Below are 21932 nucleotides of genomic sequence, written 5' to 3' on the forward strand. Positions count from 1 at the left end.
CCACCATCATAAATTAAAAAAAAAAAAAAAAAAAAATCCAAAGAAACACCTGAATAAGCTGCTCCTTGAAATATCAGCGCAAACACTGGCCTTTGTGCAAAACCCAGGAAAATACTGAGCCAGAAATTGATTTAAAGCAAAATAAATAAATCTGCCCTCCTTCTCTGAAGGTAGCAGCAAGTAGAAGACTGATCCACTGATGAAAACTGTTCTGCAACTTTCATTATGGCAGGGACACTTCCAACAGCTGCTGTAACATCTCGTTCAGGCTCTGCTTTCCAGACCTCAGCCTTTATCCAGTTCCTCTCAAACTTAATCACCTTTGTCTCAAAAATACCATTTTTAACTGAAACAACATGGAGAGAGGCACCCGAAAATTGAAGCGTGAGGGAAAGACACCAGCTTTCCCAACAGCTGCGAACACAGAGATTTCCTGTCGCTCCGTGCTGTTTCTGCAAGACACTGGACTCGTTTTGTGGCACAGAGATGTGCTTTAAATGAGCCCAAAGGGAGACAAAGTTGCAGGAGGAGAAATCACTGAGCACTAAGAATATCCAGATTTTGGCTGGAGAAGTCCCGGAGCTGCCGCGTGCTGGGGGTGGCAGCAGGTCGCTGCGGGATTGCTCTGCTCTAATGCCGGCAGCAGCGGCAGGAATGATGCTCGCAGGTCCTCCCGTCTCATCAAGTATCTCTCTTCCTCTTTAGAGACTTGGAGACAATTGCAGCCTGAAACAATTCATCTCGGTATCCATCACAGGAAGGTTTTAAATACAGTAAACCTGGGGGGGGGTGTCCCCTTTGCTGTTCCCAGCAGCTATGTTTAAAGTGATTCCTTTCTTATCCCACCCTTCCTTTGCAGAAGCACACCCCTGCTCTCTCTGCCTGTGGAAATTATTAGTTTCTTTGGAGGAAAAAAAAGACAAAAATTATTTTTCCCTCCTGCTGCAAGCATGCAGGCTGGCTTGGGGACCTGCTCAGGTTTTATTGCTTGGTTTCCACATTGCCTTGCCCAGCCGCGTGTGGACTTCCTCAGCGCTGTTCAAATACATTAGCAGGTGCGTTTGTTGAAATAAACGCAAGCTTGATATTAAGTGGATTACTTGCCTAGCCATTTGTCATCGTGAGAAAAGTGGTCACTGAAGGGGATTAGCATAAAGCGCACAAATAACTTTCACCAAGAGGCTTGTTAATCACTTCCTAATTCCCCTTTCCCGCTCAATAGGGGAGGCTGGGTCATTGGGTCAAAATTAAAAGGGACCAGTCAGGCAGCTGAGGGTTTTAAGAGGCAAATGTCAGAAGCTCTGCTAACAAAAGACCGTGGAGACATCAGCCAGCGTGTTTGCAGCGGAAAAAGGGAAATCTTTCTAATGATAGCCCCGCACCAGAGGCCAGCCGTACGGAAACTGCTTCCCAACTTACTGGCTTCGAGCTTCCTACGGAGAGTGGCCCAAGCCACGGCTGTTTGGACAAGCAGGCAGATGTCCCTGTGACAACGGCAGGCAGCTGCCGGCCATTTGGCCCCATGAGAAGCTTCCCAGACAGCATCCAGCATCGCTTGTGGAAGTGCAGCGGGGCTTAGCTATGGTGGAAAGCCGTCCGCTGTCTCCCTTGGGTGGTTTCTCACCTGTATGATGCAAAGAAAGCTTTTGGTGCATGGAGAGAGGGTTAGAGCAAATAAAATAATATGGGGCTGGACCTGCTGCCATGGCTCAAGACTCATGCCAGCACCGGGATGGGCTCCTGGAGCTTTGGTGACCATCTCTACAGCACAGGGCTGGCACCCAGACCTGCCCCGGGAGCCCGGTGGAGGGTGGCCCTGCGGGCGCAGCTCTAGGGAGAACGTGCTAATTAATAGCAGGGCTTGCTTGTCCTTTTGAGCTTTGCCTTTAGCAGCTTTGGCTGAACGTGTTGTCCATCCGCGAGGCTTCAAATGTGCTGGGGTTCTTCAGTTTGTTTCTTGTTTACTTTGTTTCTTGTTTCTTGTTTACTGGTCAAATCACTGCGTCTCACATCGGAGGGCTGTGTGGCAGAGCGAGCGAGGATTGCAGATTCCTTGGGAGGCTCCTGTCATGAATCAGGATTCAAGATGAGGGTTACATTAGGGCAGGCTGAATTAAAAACTTAATAACTAGGTATACGTAATACGTTAGCCGGATCCCTGCATCCTGGCGAGCAGAGGGCAGCGTTGCAGGCAGGCTGAGCGCAGTCCGTGCTGCTCTGGGACTTGCCCCTGTGGTCCTCTGGCTTTGAGCGGAGAGATTGCAGGGTTGCTTGTCTACCCTCCTTGTCCATGTAATAGGGTGACTTAATTCAACTGTCCGTGGTGTGTGTGCTCCCAGATACCTGCCCAGTGATCAGAGGCATCGTCTGGGTGCCAGGCAGGAGCAGGAGGTCTGAGTTCTTCAAACATTGGGGTGTCAGACAGGCAGCAAATCTGTCACCCAGCAAGGTGTTTAGCACTAGATTTAGTGGTGTATCTAGGCAGCGCAAACTCCAACATAAGCATGTCTGGGCACTAAAAGCCTGACCCCTCATCTTCTCTGTAACATCCTTCTTGTGTTGACTCTTTCACTTATTAACAAGGATCTAGGAGAATAACTGGTAGCACCTGCAGGTGGTTTGTGCTCACTCAGAGAAATGATGCTGCTAATGAAACTAGCAGGGGAATGTTGGGCTCAATTTCCAGTTCAAGGGACTGAAAAAGAGTTCAGCTGCACCTTGAATTTGAGTAAACGTCTGCCAGACAAAGAGAAACCTTGCGGAGAAGGAGGTGGCAGGTCAGTGCGGTGTATCCTGCAGGACACCCATGCCATTACCATTTGATTTCTGCAATTGTGGCCTACAGCAAAGGCATCGTTGAGGAAGGCACAGGGGTGATTTGGATGTTGATGGGGAAAGAAGAACCTAACGCATGCTTCAACCAACATGTCCACCCTTTTGGCTGGTGTAAGGCTCCTCTCCCTCCCTCGTCCAGCTTCTGCTGTGTATCATCTTGCCACGGTGAAGCTTTTCTTCGTGGGGGAGGTACTTGCCCATGGACAAAAAGTACTATTTGTGATTTCCTGAAGTTCAACACAAATACACAGTGAGCTCTGTGTATCATGGTCCGTTAATCACTCTCACCCACATCATGCATAGGACAGTGATCAAAGTCAGGAAGAATAATTTGATTTAAAAAGGGAAACAATAGATTAGTTTTGGTTCAAAGGAATGGATTTCAATTCTGGAAACTAGGATTTGAAGAACAAGGTTCAGTAGTTTTTAGGTTAGCAAAAGAAATCAAATCTGAAATGCTTCAGAGAAGCTGAAGCAGCTGAAAAGATTCAGGCAGGGATCGGTGATTCCCAGTTTGGGCATGGGAAATAATGCTGTTTAGCTTGTTGTGATCTAGGTGCTGGTATCAGAGGTAGGAAATTGCTGCTGTGTGGTAGCTCTGCAGTTCTTGCATTGAACCTTTAATTCTCCTCGTTATTAACTCCCTTTTTCTTTCTTCTTTTTTCCCTTCAGCATGAAAGACTTTCCAGGTAAGAATTTTATTTTTTGGAGTTTTTTCTATTTAATATTTATTGACAGCATATTTTTGTATGGCTTTGGGGATTCCCTGTGCTTCAAATCAACAGCATAAGCTGAAGCTGGTACTGGCCATTTGGTTTTTACCTTAGCTCAACTGTTGGGCCAGTTTGCTTTCATCCTTTGCTCCCCAAATTATTTAACAGCTACTCTGCAGAGAAAAAAAAAACCTCTGTGTGCTATTAGAAGTGGAGCCCATTCCCACCATGAAGACGAGAGGTCCATGGGAAATTACTGCCCATTTGGGGTTTGGGCTGATACCCACTGGATTTCTTCCAGTTTTTAAAAGGGTGATGGCTGCCTGCCTTCGGCAGCGATGCCCTGCTGCGGGGTGGAGGGTGCTCTCGGCCGCCCCAGCGCCTGTGCGCAGCCGGGTCTGCCACGGCCCCGAGTCGCAACCGGTCAGGCTGATACTGGCTGTCCCAAAGTAACAGCGGCTCCACGGTGCTAGATCTTCATCGTGTTTTAGGTTGGAAGCAGCTACGAACCCTACCACCAGTGACTCCTCCTACAGCGATCGTGCCTCCAGCCGCTCCAGTGCCTACACCCGGAGGGAGAACCGGTTAGCCGCCCTCAGCAGCAGAGCAGAAGAGGAGAGTAACAGGGACTATAAAAAAGTAGGGTTTTTTAAATGTATTATTGTCACTGCATGCACCTTTGAAGCTGCCTGTTGCTGCAGAAACCTGCACTGAGAGTCTTTGGAAAGAAAGAGAAAAAGTTTATTTTTATTTTCTCTGTTTCCATTGCTTTTGGAAGTCACACCAGCCTTTTTCGAATGCATCAGCCCTTCAGAGCGTCGAAAAAGGACAAGGGGTGAAAGGACACTGTGCAAAGTCAGATATCTGGGGGAGGGGGACTGAGGAGCCAGGCTGGAGAAATGCTGGGAGGGATTTGAAAGGAGCAAGAAAAGATGCTGTTGAGCATGCCAGCATGGCTCAAGCGCAGCATTATTTTTGCTGCTATAACATTCCAGAATTATTTTTTCTATAATCTCTGAAACTTTCAACATAATCCTTGAAAGGCAGGAATATGGACTGCCACGCACATCTAGTATCAATGTAAAGACCATATGAGAAGTAAACAGATTAAGATGACCTTAATTCTGAAATTACTATGATGCTGAAAAGCCTCGCGCGATAAGCAGCACCCCACTCTTCTTCATGAACATGTCTGGCCAGAAGAGGCAGGCAGTACGCCCAGTTTGTCCTCTTAGAGGGATGGTAATTGTGCTTGTTTGAAGGAAGTGAAGGGGAAAAGATCCATTTTGGAGTGGCCTAAAATTGTCCTTCTTTCTCCTCCTCTTCAAACTAAAAGCACAGAAGAGCAAGTAGGCTGTGTTGTGTTGGGGAGCACAACAGAATCACAGGTTCAGATACATCCAGCATACGTAACTTAGTACTTCATAATGCTTGGTGGTTTACCTAAATTTAAAACACCCTACAAAATTAAACAGCTGTTGTCTTATTTCATGTGAATTATGAAAACGTTAATAAAGTATCCAAACTAGTTCTGTTTGCCCTTCTTCTAATAGCCTGACATGGGGGAGCGAAGCAAACCCCGCAGCTGCCTCTGCTCAGTGCTGAGGACACTCATCTGCTCAAGTAGTGCAGCAGAACTGGGTCTGTGCAGCGGCCGAAGAGCAGCCTGGTTAACTGAAATCTTTTGTTTCATATTTCAGTTATATGAAAGCGCCCTGTCTGAAAATCAAAAGCTGAAGACAAAACTGCAAGAAGCCCAGCTTGAATTGGCCGACATCAAATCAAAGTTGGAAAAAGCAGCCCAGGTAAGGCAAAAACCGCCTCTTAGATGGGAGAAACTGAGCACCGGCCCACGACAAGCCAGTGCATGTTCCAGCATGGGAAAGGATTTAGCTCTTGGGAGGGAAGGTGCTACAGAGGAGGCTGTTATTTTTCACAGAAATAAGTGTGAGTGATTCTGTAAAGACTGCTTCTCCGGGCAAGTGCATCTGTAGGCTATCTAGGCCTTTGTGCAGCATCCTGTGAACGCCTCTCGGTTTTAATAGCTTTCTATTCTTAATTTACATAGCAGAAACAGGAGAAAACTTCTGACCGGTCCAGCATGCTGGAGATGGAAAAAAGGGTATGTGTCTCTGCTTTCTTCTGAGTCGCAATCTTTGCCTCATGTTGCTCTGCAGGGCATAGTAATTTCTTGAAGGAAAGTGTTAATTAAAAGATAAGTTATTTTTTTGCTTTGTGGAGCAGTGCACAGTGATAATTGTGTTCTGACCTTTTCAGTGTCTGAGACTTTTCTGCTCTCTTTGCAAATTAGCTTAGTTCTGATTTCTTTCTTTTGTAATAGGAAGCTGCAGACCGAAGAATCGTATTGTATCGTGCTAAGAAACTGTTGGTCCATTGTGCTTTAAAATATTCTTGATCCTTATAAATAAAGACTGTTTGGGGATGGTGGGGGGAACGAGGCAAAACACTAGCTGGGTGTCTGTCTTGTGATTATACTTGAAAGCTGAATGTTTGAATGCTCCTTCCTCTTAATTGAACAGTCAGATTCATTGCAGTAAGCTAAGCTGAACAGGCAGTGTCTGGCTAAATTTCTGCCTTAAGTGACCATAGCTTCGGTCAGATTGGAAGGGACCCGAGGAGATCTGTAGCGCATCCCAGCAGAGTCAACCAGGTTAGTCAGGGCTTTGTCCCATCATTTCATCAAGACCTCTGAGTGTTGAGTTTCCACAGCTGCAGCCCCTTCTTCCAGTTCTTACCTATCCTCATAGTGGTTTTTTTGTTTCCCTACATCTAGTCAGAACCTCCCCTGCTCCAGCTGATGGCCATTACGGCTCATCTTCCCACCAGTACCTCAGTGGTTAATTAAAGCTGGAGCCTGGCTCTAATTTCTCAGTAACACCCACTTACATGTTGGAGGGTTGCCTGAAGTGGAGGTTCCTCCTAAAGTGTTTCATCTCCTGAATATTTAGGAGCTTTGCTGGATGGTCGAACCGTGTGTTTAAATTCAATTCGTACCATGAAAGACCTTAATTATTTAGTATAAACTCTTCCTGGGATTTGCCAGATATAATCCGGAGGAGGTGACGTTCAGGATCCCCACTTTGGACAGAGTTAGGCAGAGCACACCAGCCCTCAGTACAAGTGTGTGATGTACCTACCGGTGCAGGTGCAACCAAGGTTGCTGAAGTTGAGCTGATGCTCAGGCCATGGCACTGCTGTGTAAGCTCAGCTGAGCATCTCCGCACCAGTCTGAACCCCGAGACTGAGATTCTCAAAGCAATGGTCCGTGTGGGCCTGATTCCTAGGTGTGCTTAAAGCGGGCTGAGTGGGGTTATCAAACATGCAACCATCACTGTCATCTGAACATCGCTGCTGGGGGAAGTCATGACACGGGTGGAGCTTTTTGGGGAAAAAAAGAGAGTGTGGTGGTCAGAGCACTTGCCTGAGCAGACATCCCCAACAAGAGGGAGCTCACACCACGCATCCAACCTCCCACCCGTGTGATGCTTCCAAGCTGGGGCAATGTCCCGCATCACTTTTGTTGAATTAGGATCACAACAGCCACAAATACAGGTTTCTGAGAGTTAGAGAGAAAAAAAGGTGCCTGAGTGTTCTCAGTGAAGATGGTATTAACTGTTTCCAGGATGGCTTACGCATTTTGCACTGACAAATCCCTGGATGAAGTGTGCTGTGGACAAAAAGTGGCCCAGAACCCATCATCCACGGCCACACTCAAAAGCTGTGTTTTCCTCACTCTCCTGGCCTCATGTTTCTTTGCAGAGGGCAAAGGACAAGTGTGTGATGTACCTACCGGTGCAGGTGCAACCAAGGTTGCTGAAGTTGAGCTGATGCTCAGGCCATGGCACTGCTGTGTAAGCTCAGCTGAGCATCTCCGCACCAGTCTGAACCCCGAGACTGAGATTCTCAAAGCAATGGTCCGTGTGGGCCTGATTCCTAGGTGTGCTTAAAGCGGGCTGAGTGGGGTTATCAAACATGCAACCATCACTGTCATCTGAACATCGCTGCTGGGGGAAGTCATGACACGGGTGGAGCTTTTTTTGGGGGAAAAAAAGAGAGTGTGGTGGTCAGAGCACTTGCCTGAGCAGACATCCCCAACAAGAGGGAGCTCACACCACGCATCCAACCTCCCACCCGTGTGATGCTTCCAAGCTGGGGCAATGTCCCGCATCACTTTTGTTGAATTAGGATCACGACAGCCACAAATACAGGTTTCTGAGAGTTAGAGAGAAAAAAAGGTGCCTGAGTGTTCTCAGTGAAGATGGTATTAACTGTTTCCAGGATGGCTTACGCATTTTGCACTGACAAATCCCTGGATGAAGTGTGCTGTGGACAAAAAGTGGCCCAGAACCCATCATCCACGGCCACACTCAAAAGCTGTGTTTTCCTCACTCTCCTGGCCTCATGTTTCTTTGCAGAGGGCAAAGGAGTGGGGCAGAGAGTGTAAAGCCTGTTCCCGACCCACGTTTGCCATTTCCTCCTGCTCAGTGTGCTTTCCTGGGGCGGTTTGAGCCCTCCCGTGTTGAAAAATTCATTGATGGAGTCCAGGTCTCTCCCTCTAGGCAAGGGCTCTAGCTGTCCACGGAGGGCACCACGAGTACTCACGTGGCAGAGCCTACCTGTGTCATTGTCGGTTTCCAAAATATACTGAAAGCAGTCAGCTTTACAGCTTTGAAGCCCTAAATTAATCTGGGAGAAGCAGCATTTCCAGGCGCCTTTCCCTGTTCACTGTTTCCTATTTGACGGACTCGGTGAGTTTTCTCATTGCCTCCTTTAGTGGGGTGCAGTTCAATCCATGGCTTCACCTACAGAGCTCAAAATCACATTACATCAGAAAGTCCTGAAAACTGGGATCACTAAAGGTGGGGGAATAGTTTCATTGAAGGGGTGTGAAGAGAGCTCAGGATCAAGACATCTGCCGAAACAGGCCCAGCACGTATCGCCTGCTGGTTTACCAGCTGCTCTGTCCCATCTGATCAGCTCCTAGTTGTAACCTGTGTGTTACTTTGAGATGCTTTTCAGTGAATGCTCCTACAGAAATACGACTCTTATTTTTCTTTAAAAGAAAATGTGCTGTAAGTTTTTCTTTTAAATCCTTGTGACCATCTTTGTTATGAATCCTTGTAAACAGGAGAAGCGAGCCCTGGAGCGGAAACTCTCTGAAATGGAAGAGGAGATGAAGGTAGGAAATAATCTATTCACTCTGTTCCGTTTTTTATGTTTTGTATTAATGTCTTTTGGGATTGTAACCCAGGAATAGGATATTAAAGGTGTACATGGGAAGGGACTCGTGTTACCTCTGAGCATGTTCCTTCATGCAGTCAGAACTTACTTTAATGGCCATGTTCTCCAAACATGAAACTAATAAAACTGTCCTATTATCGTTCATCTGATTGCACCATATGTTTAATTTGTTATGCTGTTTGATTCAAGAACTGTGAAAGCTGTTCTCCTTAAATGCTTTCCAAAACTAACCTTTTGTGGCATCGATGAGTTTCATTGTGCTGACCCTCTGTGCTCTGAATAGTCTGCAGCCCCAGTTAAGCCGTTGTGGTTCTCTCCAGATGGGTAAGAAGACAAAGCTGGCTTTTGAGATCACGCACACTAGCCAGGAAAAAACACAGAGTGATTGTATTTCTGTACTCCCTTCCTAAAGCATGTTACTGGAAGGCTGTGTCAGTGAGTCAGCCTGGAATAGATTTCAGCAAAGAGGAATTTGCTTCCTGGTGAAATGTGCAGCATGGCTTACTGTCACGAGACATCCGCCACCGACTGCTCCTTCGCGTTCTCCTCTCTCTCGTGGCATTGCTTCGAAGAACCAGAAGGATGGTTCTCCTCCTGCTGTGGCTTGGATGCCCTGCGAGCACGGGGCTAGGGGGGAGCACTGCAGAGCAGGAAGCAGTGTGTTTTGCCACCTAAGTACACCTAAAACTTCACACTGATTTTGCAGCATTACATCATTTTACGCTATATTTTAATGCTCGTATTCACAGAATGCCCCCCTTTGCTCTGTGCCCTGCGCTTTCATTCCCTTTGAGCATGACCCAGGTGGGACCAAGCTACTTTAAGAAGGAAGGACCCCATCTGAGAGCTGTGAGCTCTCCCGGCACCATGCACTGATGGAAGCAATTTCCTGCCACCCTGGAGGAGGTTCCAACTTTATGTTTCTATTTGAAGCTTCATATATTTACCGAGCGTATGTCTTTGAAAGGAGCCATTGGCTTGTGCTGCATCTTCTACTGCAATAAGTAGCAGAACGATTTGGTGGAGTCTTACTGTAAAGGCTCTCTTGTTCTTTCATGGAGGAGAAAATAAGTGTGGATGTGCTAGCCAGAAGGGGAAGGAGAAAGGACTGAATGCCTAAATTCCAAATTCTTTGTTCACTGAACAGGTAGCAACCTTTAACTCCAGAAAGACCTTCCTGTAATTACAGAAATACAGCCTTCAAGAGAAAATGCAGACAGTAGCAGTTTGTGTTGTTTCTTCAGCTATGCGGATCACTCTGCAAACCAGCTCAGTCCATGGAGTAAAAAGCCAAATTGGTGTCCTCTAGTGGCCTGTCGGTTTTGAAACATTTATATTGGTTCGGAAAGCAATTAATGAAAGAAGGTGCCTGTAGGAACTGTTGGACGCAGCCAAAGCGCCCCTGGTTCGGGTAGTCCGGAGCTGCAGACTGATGGAAGCCAAGATGGTGCAAAAGGAGAAACGCTGCTAGAAGTTCAACATATTCTTATATTGCCCCGAAGCTGCTGGTCACTGCTGGAGATGTGAGCTAAAGGAGCCTGTGGTCTAGCTGAAAATGAGCTATCAGGTCCTCGAGAGTGGTACTTACTCTTTGCTCTCTGCTGCGTTCTTGCTGCATTGAACAACCAAAGTGGCCTTTTGTTAGTGGAATAAATAGACATGAAATTTGAAAATATCTCTTCTGAGGTTCTGCTACATTTCCACTAGTTTTTGCAAAAACTTGAGCACGTGGTGAGTACCTGTGTGCACTGTGACATGTCTTTCTTGACAGCCACTCAATAAAAGGAGTATAAAATCTCTGAAGATAAAAAAGTTGAACTGGCAAAGTCCATAAGGAAAGCACTTTTCATGTCCACTTACACCGTGCCTTAAAGCGGGAGAGTCAGCCCAGCTGTGTTTACCTAGAACGAGATAACCTCCACAGAGCACCTGTATTAATCCCTGGTGTGGAAGTTGAGCCAGGAAAACAAATCTATTAATTCTGGTTAGACTTTCATTCCTGCTTCTTGCGCTAGCTGAGTAGCTGTCGAGCAGAATCAGAAGGAATAAGCGACTTAAGCAAACCCACCAGTTTCCTTTAACATGGAGAGCAGCAAGGGGAAACAATCAAACATGCCAGGTTATTAGGTCTCAAGTAATACTGTGGATTTTGGGATTCTTTCCACTGGTCTTTGAATTGAACCAGTCCGGCATGGCTCACATCTAGCTTTTGATCCTTGGGTGTCTGTGTCCAGTTCTGTGCATCAGACGCCCTGGCCAGGGCTTTCCTCTTCTTGCAGCTGACCTCTTAGGAAGAGGAGGCACAGCAGTGGTCACGGGAAGGTCCTCGGTTTCTGTGACCGAAATACTTTGTACTTCAGGGTACGCTTGAGGTAACGAGCTTTGTGCCTTTCATGAGTTTAACCACTGCTAACGAAGCAATCAAGAAATGGAGAGGAGCAGGACAAACTCGGTGATCTCAAAGAAGTCTTTGGTGCCAGAGCTGCTCCTGCAGACCTGCTGTTGTGCAGGTGACAGAGCAGTGCAGCATTTTCCTAAGTGACTGCAGAATTTAACTGGAGATCCAGCAACTTGGCTGAGGAAGGAGAAAGTAAATTAGCGTTTGCACTGAGCTGAATTCAATGCCAAGTGCCTGAGGTCCCAACTTCACACAGCAATTTTTCTTGAAGGTCACAGAAGCTTCTTTATTCCGTGGCAGCACTGCACCTCCTGGCTTTGTACAGTGTGCATGCTTGGGGCATTTTTATTTCCCCTAGTGTTGCAGGCACAAAATCCTTTCATTGAAGACAGGTACAGCTGAACCAAGAAACCTGCTTTCGGTAAGCCAAGTATCAAGCAGAGTGATAAGCAATCACAGCGGTATCGTCCAGATTCTGGTCTTCGCCCTTGGCTTCAGTCCCAGCTTCCCAGCCTTTGCTAGGTTTCTTGGATAAATAGAAGGCTGTCCTACCGGCAGCACACACACTTTTTTACATAAGTGATCCTTTTTATCGTCTGTGGCAGCGTGCTGAGGCTGAGCTGCATCTGATCGTGCCATGCTGAGGTTTCGTGCTATATTGGTATGGAAAAATAAAGGTGGTCTCTAAAACGATCACAATCCTTTCTATCCTGCGTAGCATGGCACCCTGTTTTACATATGTTTGATGTTTTCTGCCAGCCAGATGCTCAGCTGTGTTCCCTGTGATAAAACAGAGGATGTTTATAATCCATGACACCACCAAAAGAAATGGCTTTTCCAGTATGAACCATCCTCCGGCGGCTCCTGGGTGTGATGTATCGCAGGACAGATGTGTGATGTCCATCTGTGTCCTCACCGAGCACAGGGGGAGCCAGCACAGCTCGGATGGGTTAAGTGATGGATAAATGGCTGAGATTTGGTGAGAGGGGATCTCACTGCTGAGGTGTCCCTGAAGTTCTCCTGCAGTTTGTTGGCTGTAGCTCTGTCTCAGGACCTGTTGATTTTTCCAGTGTCAGAATTGCGTTGGCGTAGTCCAAGTAGCAGGAGCTGCTTTGTCAGTTTGATGTCCTCGGGGGGCTCAAACCCCATCCTTTGCTGACTCCCTGCACTCACCTGCCTTGCTTCTGTTGGTTTTGCAAGGATTTTGGACGAGGTATCTTGATTCCTTAACGGGGAGCAGAGGTAGTGCTTTTGAGTAACTAGAATCAAGCTGATGGATGGGGGCTACACGAAATACTTCTCTTTTACACAGGAATGAGCCCTTGGACAAAATGTCCTGGGATGCAGCAGGTTCCTTGCCAACTGCAGCCAGCTCCACGTCATGCGAGTTGGGTGGAAGTTCATGCAAGTTCTTCATATCGCAGTAGATTTGCCCATGCTGCTTCTGGTTAAGGACAGACAGTGACCTCCCTTTGAGCGCTTTCTGCTAATTAAATGGCAGAAGGGAATCCCCCTCCCAGTAGACCCTTCCCTCTGTCTCCTCCCTGCCATCACAAGCTCACAAGTAGGAGGACACCGGGAGGAGCATGTTGGTTTGCGGGCAGGACAGAAGCTGCTTTGGTTCTGGGCTGGGATTTTTTCCACTTGAACTTAAAACTACTCTTCTCGCAGATGTTTCCCTTCCTGCCTTCCCCCTGCCCAGTGTCTGTGCTCCTTCCACCATGAAGGAGTTTCTCATTCACGTGGCCCTGCTGCACACCGAGCTGTCGGGAGGAAGGAGGGACGGGACGCTGCCCAGAAAGCAGCTCTGCATCCCTCAGCATGTCCTGGCCCCCGCGCTTGGTATAAATGTCCAGCACATGGTTTCGCTTTAGCATCACTGGGAAAAATGTCCTTGTAGAAATGGTGATGTCTGCATGGCTTTTACCATTTTCCTGTTTTGCCTTCCTCATTGCTTTTATGTTCTGTGTCTCCCCGTTGCCGCTATACCTGTGCTAGCCCCAGCTTTGGGGCTCGATTTCTACACCATCCTTTGCTTCTTTTTGTTTCTTTTGTAACCAAGAATGCCATGTTTGCACGTGCCTCCTGCGTAAGATGCTGTGATCTAGTTAAAATCAGCGGTTTAAGGTTCTGACTTTTCACCTCTGGAGATCAGGGATACATTGAGCCCCGTGACAGAGAAGAGTTGAATCTGGGCGGGGATGAAAAACCCACACACAGCCCAGACCTTTTGGCAGGACTGAAGCCTGAGCAGACCCAAGAGCCGTCATTCAGGTGCTGCAGGGACGAGGGATGCAAGTAGACGTGGTACGTGTCTCGGTGGTCAGCTGTAGGACAGTGACACTTTCAGGTGCTTCAGTCTGTGCCTTTAAAATCTCCCATGAAGCTCTGATCGCTCTTTGCTACACAAGACTGCTTTAGCTTTTAGAGATCCATGAAGAAAAGGAGTTTTAAAGAAATTCTCAGTTGCCAGCAGTGTTTTCAAAGCCTGCGTGGGTGGTAAGTCAATGGTGATAGTTCTCACAGTAGTTCCTAAGTCCAGGGGCTGTGTGCTGCTGGAGCTCGCTGTCTGGGTAAACTAGAATATAACCTGCAAGAGACTGTCCTGCTTTGTGGTGGGAAATCCCTTTATTTGACCTTTCTAAAGGCTTTGGGGGCCCCTGGAGAAAGGGATGGTTCCCAAAACATCCTCAGTGTGTTGTAAGGCTTTCCCCATTTCCCCCAGCATCTGAGCTGCTGCCCATCCAGCACTCACTGCTACTAATTTTTCTTTTATTCTCTTTTTTTCTTTCACTGCTTGTGGACTAAATTCACATTTCTGTGCCCTTTTGTCTTCGTGGTGTGTTTTCTCTGTCTTTTTCTGTCCACTCCTCTCACTCTCTGCAGAATCTCCACCAGCTCAAACAGATTCACACTCTGAGGCAGATGAATGAGCAACTGCTGGCTGAAAACAGGGCTCTGACCCGGGTCGTAGCCAGACTTTCTCTGCCTGCCAAGCCCTCCGAATCAGAGGAGCTGTAGCTGCTTTCCCTTCGGCTCATCTCGCCTCCCTCTTCCACTCTTCCAGGCAGGTCTCCGCTCCCTTGCCCGGGCTGTTCCCCCTCGCCTCGTTGCTCTCGAGGGTGTCTGACGAAGCTTGTGGCTCAAAAGCAGCATGTGGCAAAGGATCCTCCGAAAGCCAAAAGCATGGTGTTACTGCCCGGCTGAAGGCAGGGTTTCTTTCGCTGGAGGCTCTGTTCGGTCCTGCTGACTTTCGCTCTGCTTGGCAGATGATGCTGACCTCGCCGTTTTACTAACCGGCCGCATCGGGGGGGCTGCCTCGTCCATGTGGAGCCCATCGTCTGGGAGAGACATAGGAGGACGTGCTCCCCGCCTTGACGCGCGGGCGTAGGGCTGGGTGGATGGCGCCGAGATGGCTGCTGAGGAGCGATGGATCAGCTGCTTCCCTGTGGCTTCACACCGGCAAATGGCTTTGGGCTGGCTTGTCGGTGCCAATGGGTTAGCCAGCAGCCCCTTCCCCATTACCTTACCTCGAAATAGGTGGTTTATGCTATGTGTCTGCTCATAATATAGTTCTTTTCTAATTGGACTTAGTTCAGTGAGAAGCTGGCACCCAGCAAATAAGATTATCCAAAGTCAGAATGAACAATGTAACAAATTTCTAGGGATGTTATGAAAAGTGCACATTTTAGGCAGGAAGGTGATTTTTAGAAAACCTACAACTGGGCAGTCCTCAGCAGGTTTTCTTGGTCACTTGAGCAAAGAGGACAAGCTCCTTCCATCATTTTAAACAGATTTTTGAGTCTGAGTTCACAGGCTGCAGCGTCCCCTCTGCCTCCTGCAGCCTGGCTACAAGGCAGGTGAAGCAATAGGAGCTGGACCAGGTGCGCTTTCTTCTTTCATCTTCTGTTTTAAATTCCGTGCAGACCAATTAGTGTTTGAAATCCGAGGACAAGCCTTCCGTAAGCCTTGCCCTCGCACATCACGCAGTTAAATTACATCCTTTCTTGCTACTTCATTGGTTCAGTGCTAAAATAAAGCTGTAAATGCTTCTTTCTTATGGCCCTACCTGTCTTTTGCAGGTTAGTAGGGGTATTCACATCCCTTCAGACATAGCTATTTTCTTAAAAAAAGGAAGAAGCAGTATGCTCTCGTGGGCTGGAAGTGGCACTAAGGTATAAAAAAATCTATTCTTAGCACACAAATTATATCAAGGATGATTAACAGTAGAAACAAACTAACCAGGGGAATTGTGGCTTCCCCTTTCTGGGAGTCTCAGTTCAAGACCACGCGTGTATCACAGGGCCTGGGAGAGGGGGTGTTCAGTGTTATGTGGCCTGAATTGCGCAGATGGTCAGATTAAATGATCTCACCATCTTTCTGGTTTAAATCTTCTGTTCTCGAACCTGTCACTGACTCATTCCTTCTCACAAGCGGTGAGTTTAAGTCATTCTCCTTCCCAACGTGCTTTGAGATCTGAGAGGGAAAATTGAGCAAAACTATTTCCAGACTCAGGGAAATGATGTTTCACGAACTGTAAGTCACCAGTCTCTCTTCCTCTCCTAGGAAATACTCGCATTATTGCTTTCCCCCTGCTAACACCCGTCTGCTCTGACGTGCCTTGTCTCTCGTGCAGGCTGGCTGAGACATTGGTGGACTGCTTATAGGTTTGCAATTCACTGCTGGTGTCCAAGCTGGAGAAGAGCCGCGTGTCTGCAAGCTCCGCTGATTTTTTTTTCAGCTCTTTTAGTAGGTCTAACACAGGATGTTGCTGGTACCTGTAAACCTTGTCTCACCAGTGTCTGTAGACATCACAGCTATACAGTAATGTCACTGTTTTAAACTCTGACAGATTTACCACGCTCTTGCAGCAGTGGTGCTTTTCAAAGAATCTCGTTTTCCAAAATGCACATAATTTCTGAAGTGCTACCTTCTCCGGTGTCACAGGTAACACACAGCACCGCTGTTCAGACCAGCCTCTAGCCCAAAACTCACTTTATGCCGACGCTGCATCGTGGTCAGCCTCACCGTCCCCTGCGGGCTGTGCTGCATCCCTCCTTACCGTTTCCAATGAGACATTTATAAAGCTTCAGTTTTCAGGCCCCTGCATTACCAGCCTGCTCCACGTGCAGTTTATTTTACCTGACTTGAGGCTGCTTTGCTTTGAAGGGAGGAATGCCCTTGGCCTGGGAGGAATTAAATTTTATAAGGTTGATTTTTAGTTTTCAGAAAGCTTCACTGGAAACTGATGGAGTGGGGTTACGGCTGGGAAACTTTTCAAGAAGCACTTGCTTTACGTGTACTTATGCTCCTTCCTTTTTGAATAAATCACCAAAGTTGCATTGAAGCATATGTGTAAGGCATAGACACCATCAGAGCTTCCAGTAAGCTGTAGAACCGGGATGGTTGCTCTCTGATGTTGCTTCTGGGAACCTGTGATGGATTATCTCTACCAAAGCAGGTGGCAGAAATTTATATCACTACCTTATTGCAGTGATGGACACATTCAAGACTGCAAGGCCACCCCAAGACGTGACATAGAGAGGACAGGGACTGTCCATCTGCAGATCCCAATAGGTGGTTGAACTGTCGCAGTGCACTGGACTGGAAGGCACCGTGCTGTGTTGTGGGTGTTAGACGAAGCTCAGGAGGAAACAGAGGAGTGCAGAGTGAGACAGCAAGCGCTCTTCCCGTTTCTCTGGGCTCCTGAGCACTTTGGTGATGGGTGATGCCTCTCATTTGGCCGTGAGAAATTGCATAAGGAGTCATGACTGCGGTTCTGGTGACAGCCCTGTCATGGAGATGTCCCTGTCGCACCACCACTGGGTCCAGTGAGACACTTTTAAGCAGCACTAGCTGAAGCTCCAGCCAGCCCATCACATAGTTTTACCCTTTCCCCAGTATCCCGCCATGCTGCACTTTCCCCCCTCCTCTCTCTCTTGCAAAACGTCCTGTCTGGAGCATCCACCACCAGCGCCAGCGGGGACGGGGTTGGGCACGTTGGGGCCAGGCACGGCTTGGCCTGACTGTGAAAGGAGGGAATTGCTCCAGCAGGAGTGGTGGGAGCTGGCATCTGCCCCGGGAGCTGCCTGCGCTCGGTGGCAGTGGTTGTGGAGGGGCTGCAGATGAGAGGGACAGGCAGGAGGTTGTGGTCAGAGCTGAAGCTCCAGCTTAGGAGGAAGGAGAAGGTTTAGTGGGGATTTTGAATTTGGGGGAATTCCTCTAAGATCCACCTTGGCAGAGAGAAGTCATCACTGAGCTCATACCGGTGCCGTTTGCCTGCGTGTGACCCTGCTCCACCCTGGCTTCTTCCAGCAGGCTCTGGGGCTGGTCACCCTCAGGGCTGCTGGCACCCGTGGTGCGAGTTACACCTTCTGTGTCACACCCCGAGACGGGCAGCGCGGGGTCTCCTTCCCGTCCCTGAACAGCTGGGGACAGTCCACTGAAGGTCACCCGCCTGCAGCGTGGGAAGCAAGGGGAGTCGGGAGGGCTTTTTGCCAATGAGAAATGCTGGGAAGGTCTTGTCGAAGCTATTTCTTCCTCTATTTCCAACTAAAAGCTCTCTGGCTTCTGTGTTGTGACCCTTGGTTGAGCTCCAGCATTCAAAATTGAGCACCAAGGAGGTGTCTCCAGTGTCAGTATGTTCTACCAGTCCTCTGGCCATGGCATGCGCATTTGCCTTAAACATCTATGAGATCCTAAAGAGATTTGGTTTTATTCTAAAGAAATTTTGCAAGCCAGGCTTGGTCCAGTCCTGAGTTAGAATTTCAAACCTTTGTTTTCCCCTCTAGTCCTGGCAACGTGGAACAAACAAATCAGAAAAAAACAGCTTTATGGTTTTCTGCTGAGCCCTGTATAGCCTCTGGGAACAGGTTTGGGATGAAACAGCTCAGAAATGTTTCCTGCCCTCCCAGCCTGGTCCCGACCTAGTGCTGGGGCCATGGCATCGCTTCTGACCATGGGCTTTCCCAGCTCCGGGGGCTCCCTGGCTCTTTGCTGTGCTCAAGTCCCGTCTCGACCCCTCCGCTCCTGATGCCCAGTTTGTAAAAATCCTGGAGGTGTTACGGAGAGGTTATTGACATTAAAAGTGCGCTGGGTGGAGGGCTTACAGTAAGGAAAGCTCTGCACGCTGCTGTGGCACATCAGTGGTGAGAAGGACACAAGCCAAGCATCCAGCTGCCACCCTGGCTGCAAGGATGCCACGTCCCTGCTGTTCCCTCTGAGCCGTAGGGCTTGTCCAGCCGGCAGTGCCGAGTTGTAATCCCACCTTGTCTTTGTCTCTCTGCAGATTTTGACAGAGCTGAAGTCGGACAACCAAAGGCTGAAGGACGAGAATGGAGCCCTCATTCGTGTCATCAGCAAGCTCTCCAAATAGGAAGCCTGAGCAAAGGCAGGATGAAGAGGGGTGCCCTACACGAGCTGCCAACCCCGCCACCAAGCCCTACCCCCCTCTTTTCCTCCTGTCAAAAGTACAGCAAGCATTTCAGCCATGGGATCAATCTGTCACACCTGCCTTGCCCTGCCCTTTGCTGTACATTCCCTTTCTGCCCTTATTTCCCCCACAACACACACCCCTGCCATTTTATTATTTTTAATTTAAGCATGTTGTGGTATCTCGGACATTTTATTCAAGGGAGAAGAGAAACGCGAGGACTGGGTTTGAGCTGCCAAAACTTCTTCCTCCAGAAGCCCAGTATTTGGTGTTGGACTCCGATCTGGAGTAGGTAGCTCCTACTTTAAAAAGTGACGCCTAAAGAACTAATCCAGCACATCCAAGCCCTTTACAGGTGGGAAATGTGAACATGGGCTGGGACTCTGAGGGTGCACATCAACCCACCCAAGATGTGGGACTCTGGTTAAAATGTGATGCTGTGAAAGCCACCAGGGCTGATTTCTGTAACAGGCTGACGACAGTTGCTTTGCACAGAGACCTTCTCCTTTCGCCCCAGTAGACCAAGTCTTTTATTTAATATAAGATTTCGAACCTGTTCAGTAACATCAGCGCTGACTCTCGGCATCAGATCCCTCACCCTGCCTTTCCTCCGCAGCCTGGGTGATTTGGTATCACGTTGTATCCTTCCAGGGCTCCTGTCTCAGCAGTTGGTAGCGTCTGCTAATTGCATCTGGACTCTTGCTCCTCAGGATAGGATGTATCGCAGATACTTGCCAAGCTTCCTGAAGGACAGGCTTGAACCCCTAGAGATCCTCTGCTGCTTTCACAAGCATATGAGCGTGAATCACTTTGCAGGGAGCTGGGTCCACACCAGAAACCAGCCTCCCCGTCCTAACATGTCTGGAACATTTTCCTGCTATCTTCATGAAGGCAGAGCCCTGTAGAGGAGTCTGGTCAGGTATTTCAGGCACCTTGCTTTGATTTGCAGCAGGAGGCTGACCAAGTGAAAGGCAGCACTGGTTTGTTTGTAGAGAGAGGGAATGCCAGAGTCCAGTCCCACCCACCCATCTGTTGGTGAAGAAGCTTGATGCAGCTGGGTTTCAAGGCAGAGGAGCATGAAGCGGTGATCACTTGTCCTCCCGCATGCCTTGGAAAGGTCTGGGTGCATTGGTGTCAGAGGGACAAGGAGCTACCCTTGGGCGTGCTGGTAACTGTATTGCTACGATGAAAGTCTTTTAATCTGTCAATAAGCCTTGACCTTGAAGGAAACCTCAAAAAAACCCCTCTTTAATGTTATACGTACTCAGAACAGTTTCAGATTGTTCTCTCTATGGGCATTTAGACAGTGGCTCCTCCACGTGCTGTGTGATTTTGATGATAGCAGCAATAACCTGTCATCAGATCTGTTGAGCTTCCCCTTAATAGACTCCTTTCAAACGATACCTTCCCTTTCAGAGACTTCTTGCTGTATCCAAACCACTTTCCCATCTACATCCTTCCATATTTGTCCTTTCATTTCCTTTGTCCTTTGATTTCCCTGCTCCGTCTGGCTGAGAGTTGCAGTCTCAGTCACTGAACTTGGAGGTTGCCATGAAGAAGTTCTACCTACGTTCCCAGGCACCTCTGCTGATTGTGGGCTCGTGGCTCCTGCCGGGCTGGTGGGACTCTTTCCACTATGAGAGAGATAGATGAGATACTTGAACATGAGCATAAGTCTTGAGCTTGCTCAACAGGGTAAAATTTATCTCTATCAGTCAATCCTGGGCTTTTTGGAACCTTTTGCTGGTTATTGCTTCAGAAAGCGTGTGTATTTTCCTCTTCCTTGGCTTTTTTTCTTTGGGTGTTTTTTTTTTCCTAATTCTCCATTTTTTCCCCTCCCCGTCCTGCCTGTTTCCACCTCTCTAGCTCTTCTTAGAGCTGCCGGCTTTTCCCCAGGCAGCTCTAGACGGAGGTTCCTCTTCCACCGCTCTTCAGCCAGCGGAGCTGTTTGTGCACGGCATGAGATGCCGTTTCTCCTGGTACACTGAGGCCCTTCCTCTGCTGCTGTGCTTTGGGGAGGAAGAGACCAAAGCGGGTAATGGCATCAGGGTTGCTGCAGAGCACTGCCTAAGCCAGGCATCCTTTTTATATTACTTTATTTTAATCCTGCTATATTTAACAGCTTTAAGTCTTGAGATCCGGTCAATGCTTCTGCACGCTGTTCCCACTTGGTGCACTCTTTATGTGAGTACTTCTGCAGTTCTTGGTGTTTTTTCTCTTGGTGACCCACTCCTCGCTTCAGACTTGGGCTCTCTCAGCTCTGAACAGGAGTCCAGTCCCTTCTGTGCCACGCGGAGAAGAAGATACTCACCTGCTGGGGCTGCTGGTGGTTGGCGCAGCGCTGGCGTGCCAACGTGTGCGTCTCGGGTCGTACATCCCAGCAGGATGAGGGATGAGATTTCAGACTAAAGATCCTGTTCTTCTCACAAGGCAGGTTCCTGGCAGCGTGAAGAAGCCTGGTATCTGTTTTAGGGAGAGGGTTCAACCCAATCTGACAAATCCATCCTGCGCTGACGTTTTGCCCTTTCCTACCAGGACACTCACTGCGTTTTATCCTAAGGAACAGTATGCAAAGGGTGCGGAAGGCTTAATTCCTCTGCGTGGCACCTTGCAAAGCCAAACCACTTTAGATGAAGTGTCTGCTTAGCACTGGATTATCCCCCTGAACTCTGACCGGGGTAGAGGACCCACCAACAGTTTAGTCTTGCTGACTAGCCAAAGCTGTGAGTATTTCATGATGACGATGCAACTGCAAACCAAATTCTCGAGAATGAATTCTTTTGGTCTCACTTAATGCCTGACATAACCAGTGCACTGAGGAGGTAACCGATAGGACACCTTGCACCCTGCGCTTGGGACAGAGTGCAAAGCAAGCAGTTTTTAAAACTGATCCCTATTTGAACCAGAGCATTTGCCAGACGTGATCTCCATTGGAGAACACAAGCTTTTTTTTCTAAGCAATTGCTTGGGGTGAATTCATTTTTATTGCTTGGGGTGAACCCGCCTATTGTGGCTGCGAGTTTGATGATGGCTCTTTGTAAATAAACTCCTTGGAGAAGCAGGACTAGCTTACGAGATGGGGAGAGAATGTATTTTTATGCAACTTTTGAGTGGCCTTTCAAACCCTGAGATGAATGATTTGTTTTACTGGTTGTTGTTATATAGTATTATAAGTATTATGTGTTTGAAAGTTTGGGAATAATATTCACATCTATGATGCTTGTAAACACAACAGTATTTATAAATGAATAAAATAAGAGTTGATAAAATAGAAGCTTTGACTTTGCTTCCA

General features: G+C 48.0%; 1 protein-coding gene across 4 annotated transcripts in view; it reads left to right on the forward strand.

The window, feature by feature from the left end:
- The window catches only part of PPP1R12B (protein phosphatase 1 regulatory subunit 12B), a 95136-nt gene extending 73204 nt beyond the window's left edge, over window positions 1-21932 (forward strand). For 3 of the 4 annotated variants that reach the window (XM_019472752.1, XM_009281888.2, XM_009281889.2), the window contains 7 exons: window positions 3508-3524; window positions 4040-4187; window positions 5249-5353; window positions 5617-5670; window positions 8698-8748; window positions 14095-14275; window positions 18497-18578. In XM_019472752.1, the coding sequence (XP_019328297.1) occupies window positions 3508-3524; window positions 4040-4187; window positions 5249-5353; window positions 5617-5670; window positions 8698-8748; window positions 14095-14229 (510 nt within the window). In that variant the 3' untranslated portion in view covers window positions 14230-14275; window positions 18497-18578. Of the gene's footprint in view, window positions 1-3507; window positions 3525-4039; window positions 4188-5248; window positions 5354-5616; window positions 5671-8697; window positions 8749-14094; window positions 14276-18496 lie in introns of all 4 variants that reach the window. The other variant, XM_009281890.2, reaches the window with a different exon arrangement.

The sequence above is a fragment of the Aptenodytes forsteri genome, unplaced genomic scaffold, assembly GCF_000699145.1.
Source record: "Aptenodytes forsteri isolate BGI_AS27 unplaced genomic scaffold, ASM69914v1 Scaffold213, whole genome shotgun sequence".
In the NCBI taxonomy this organism is placed as follows: Eukaryota; Metazoa; Chordata; class Aves; order Sphenisciformes; family Spheniscidae; genus Aptenodytes; species Aptenodytes forsteri.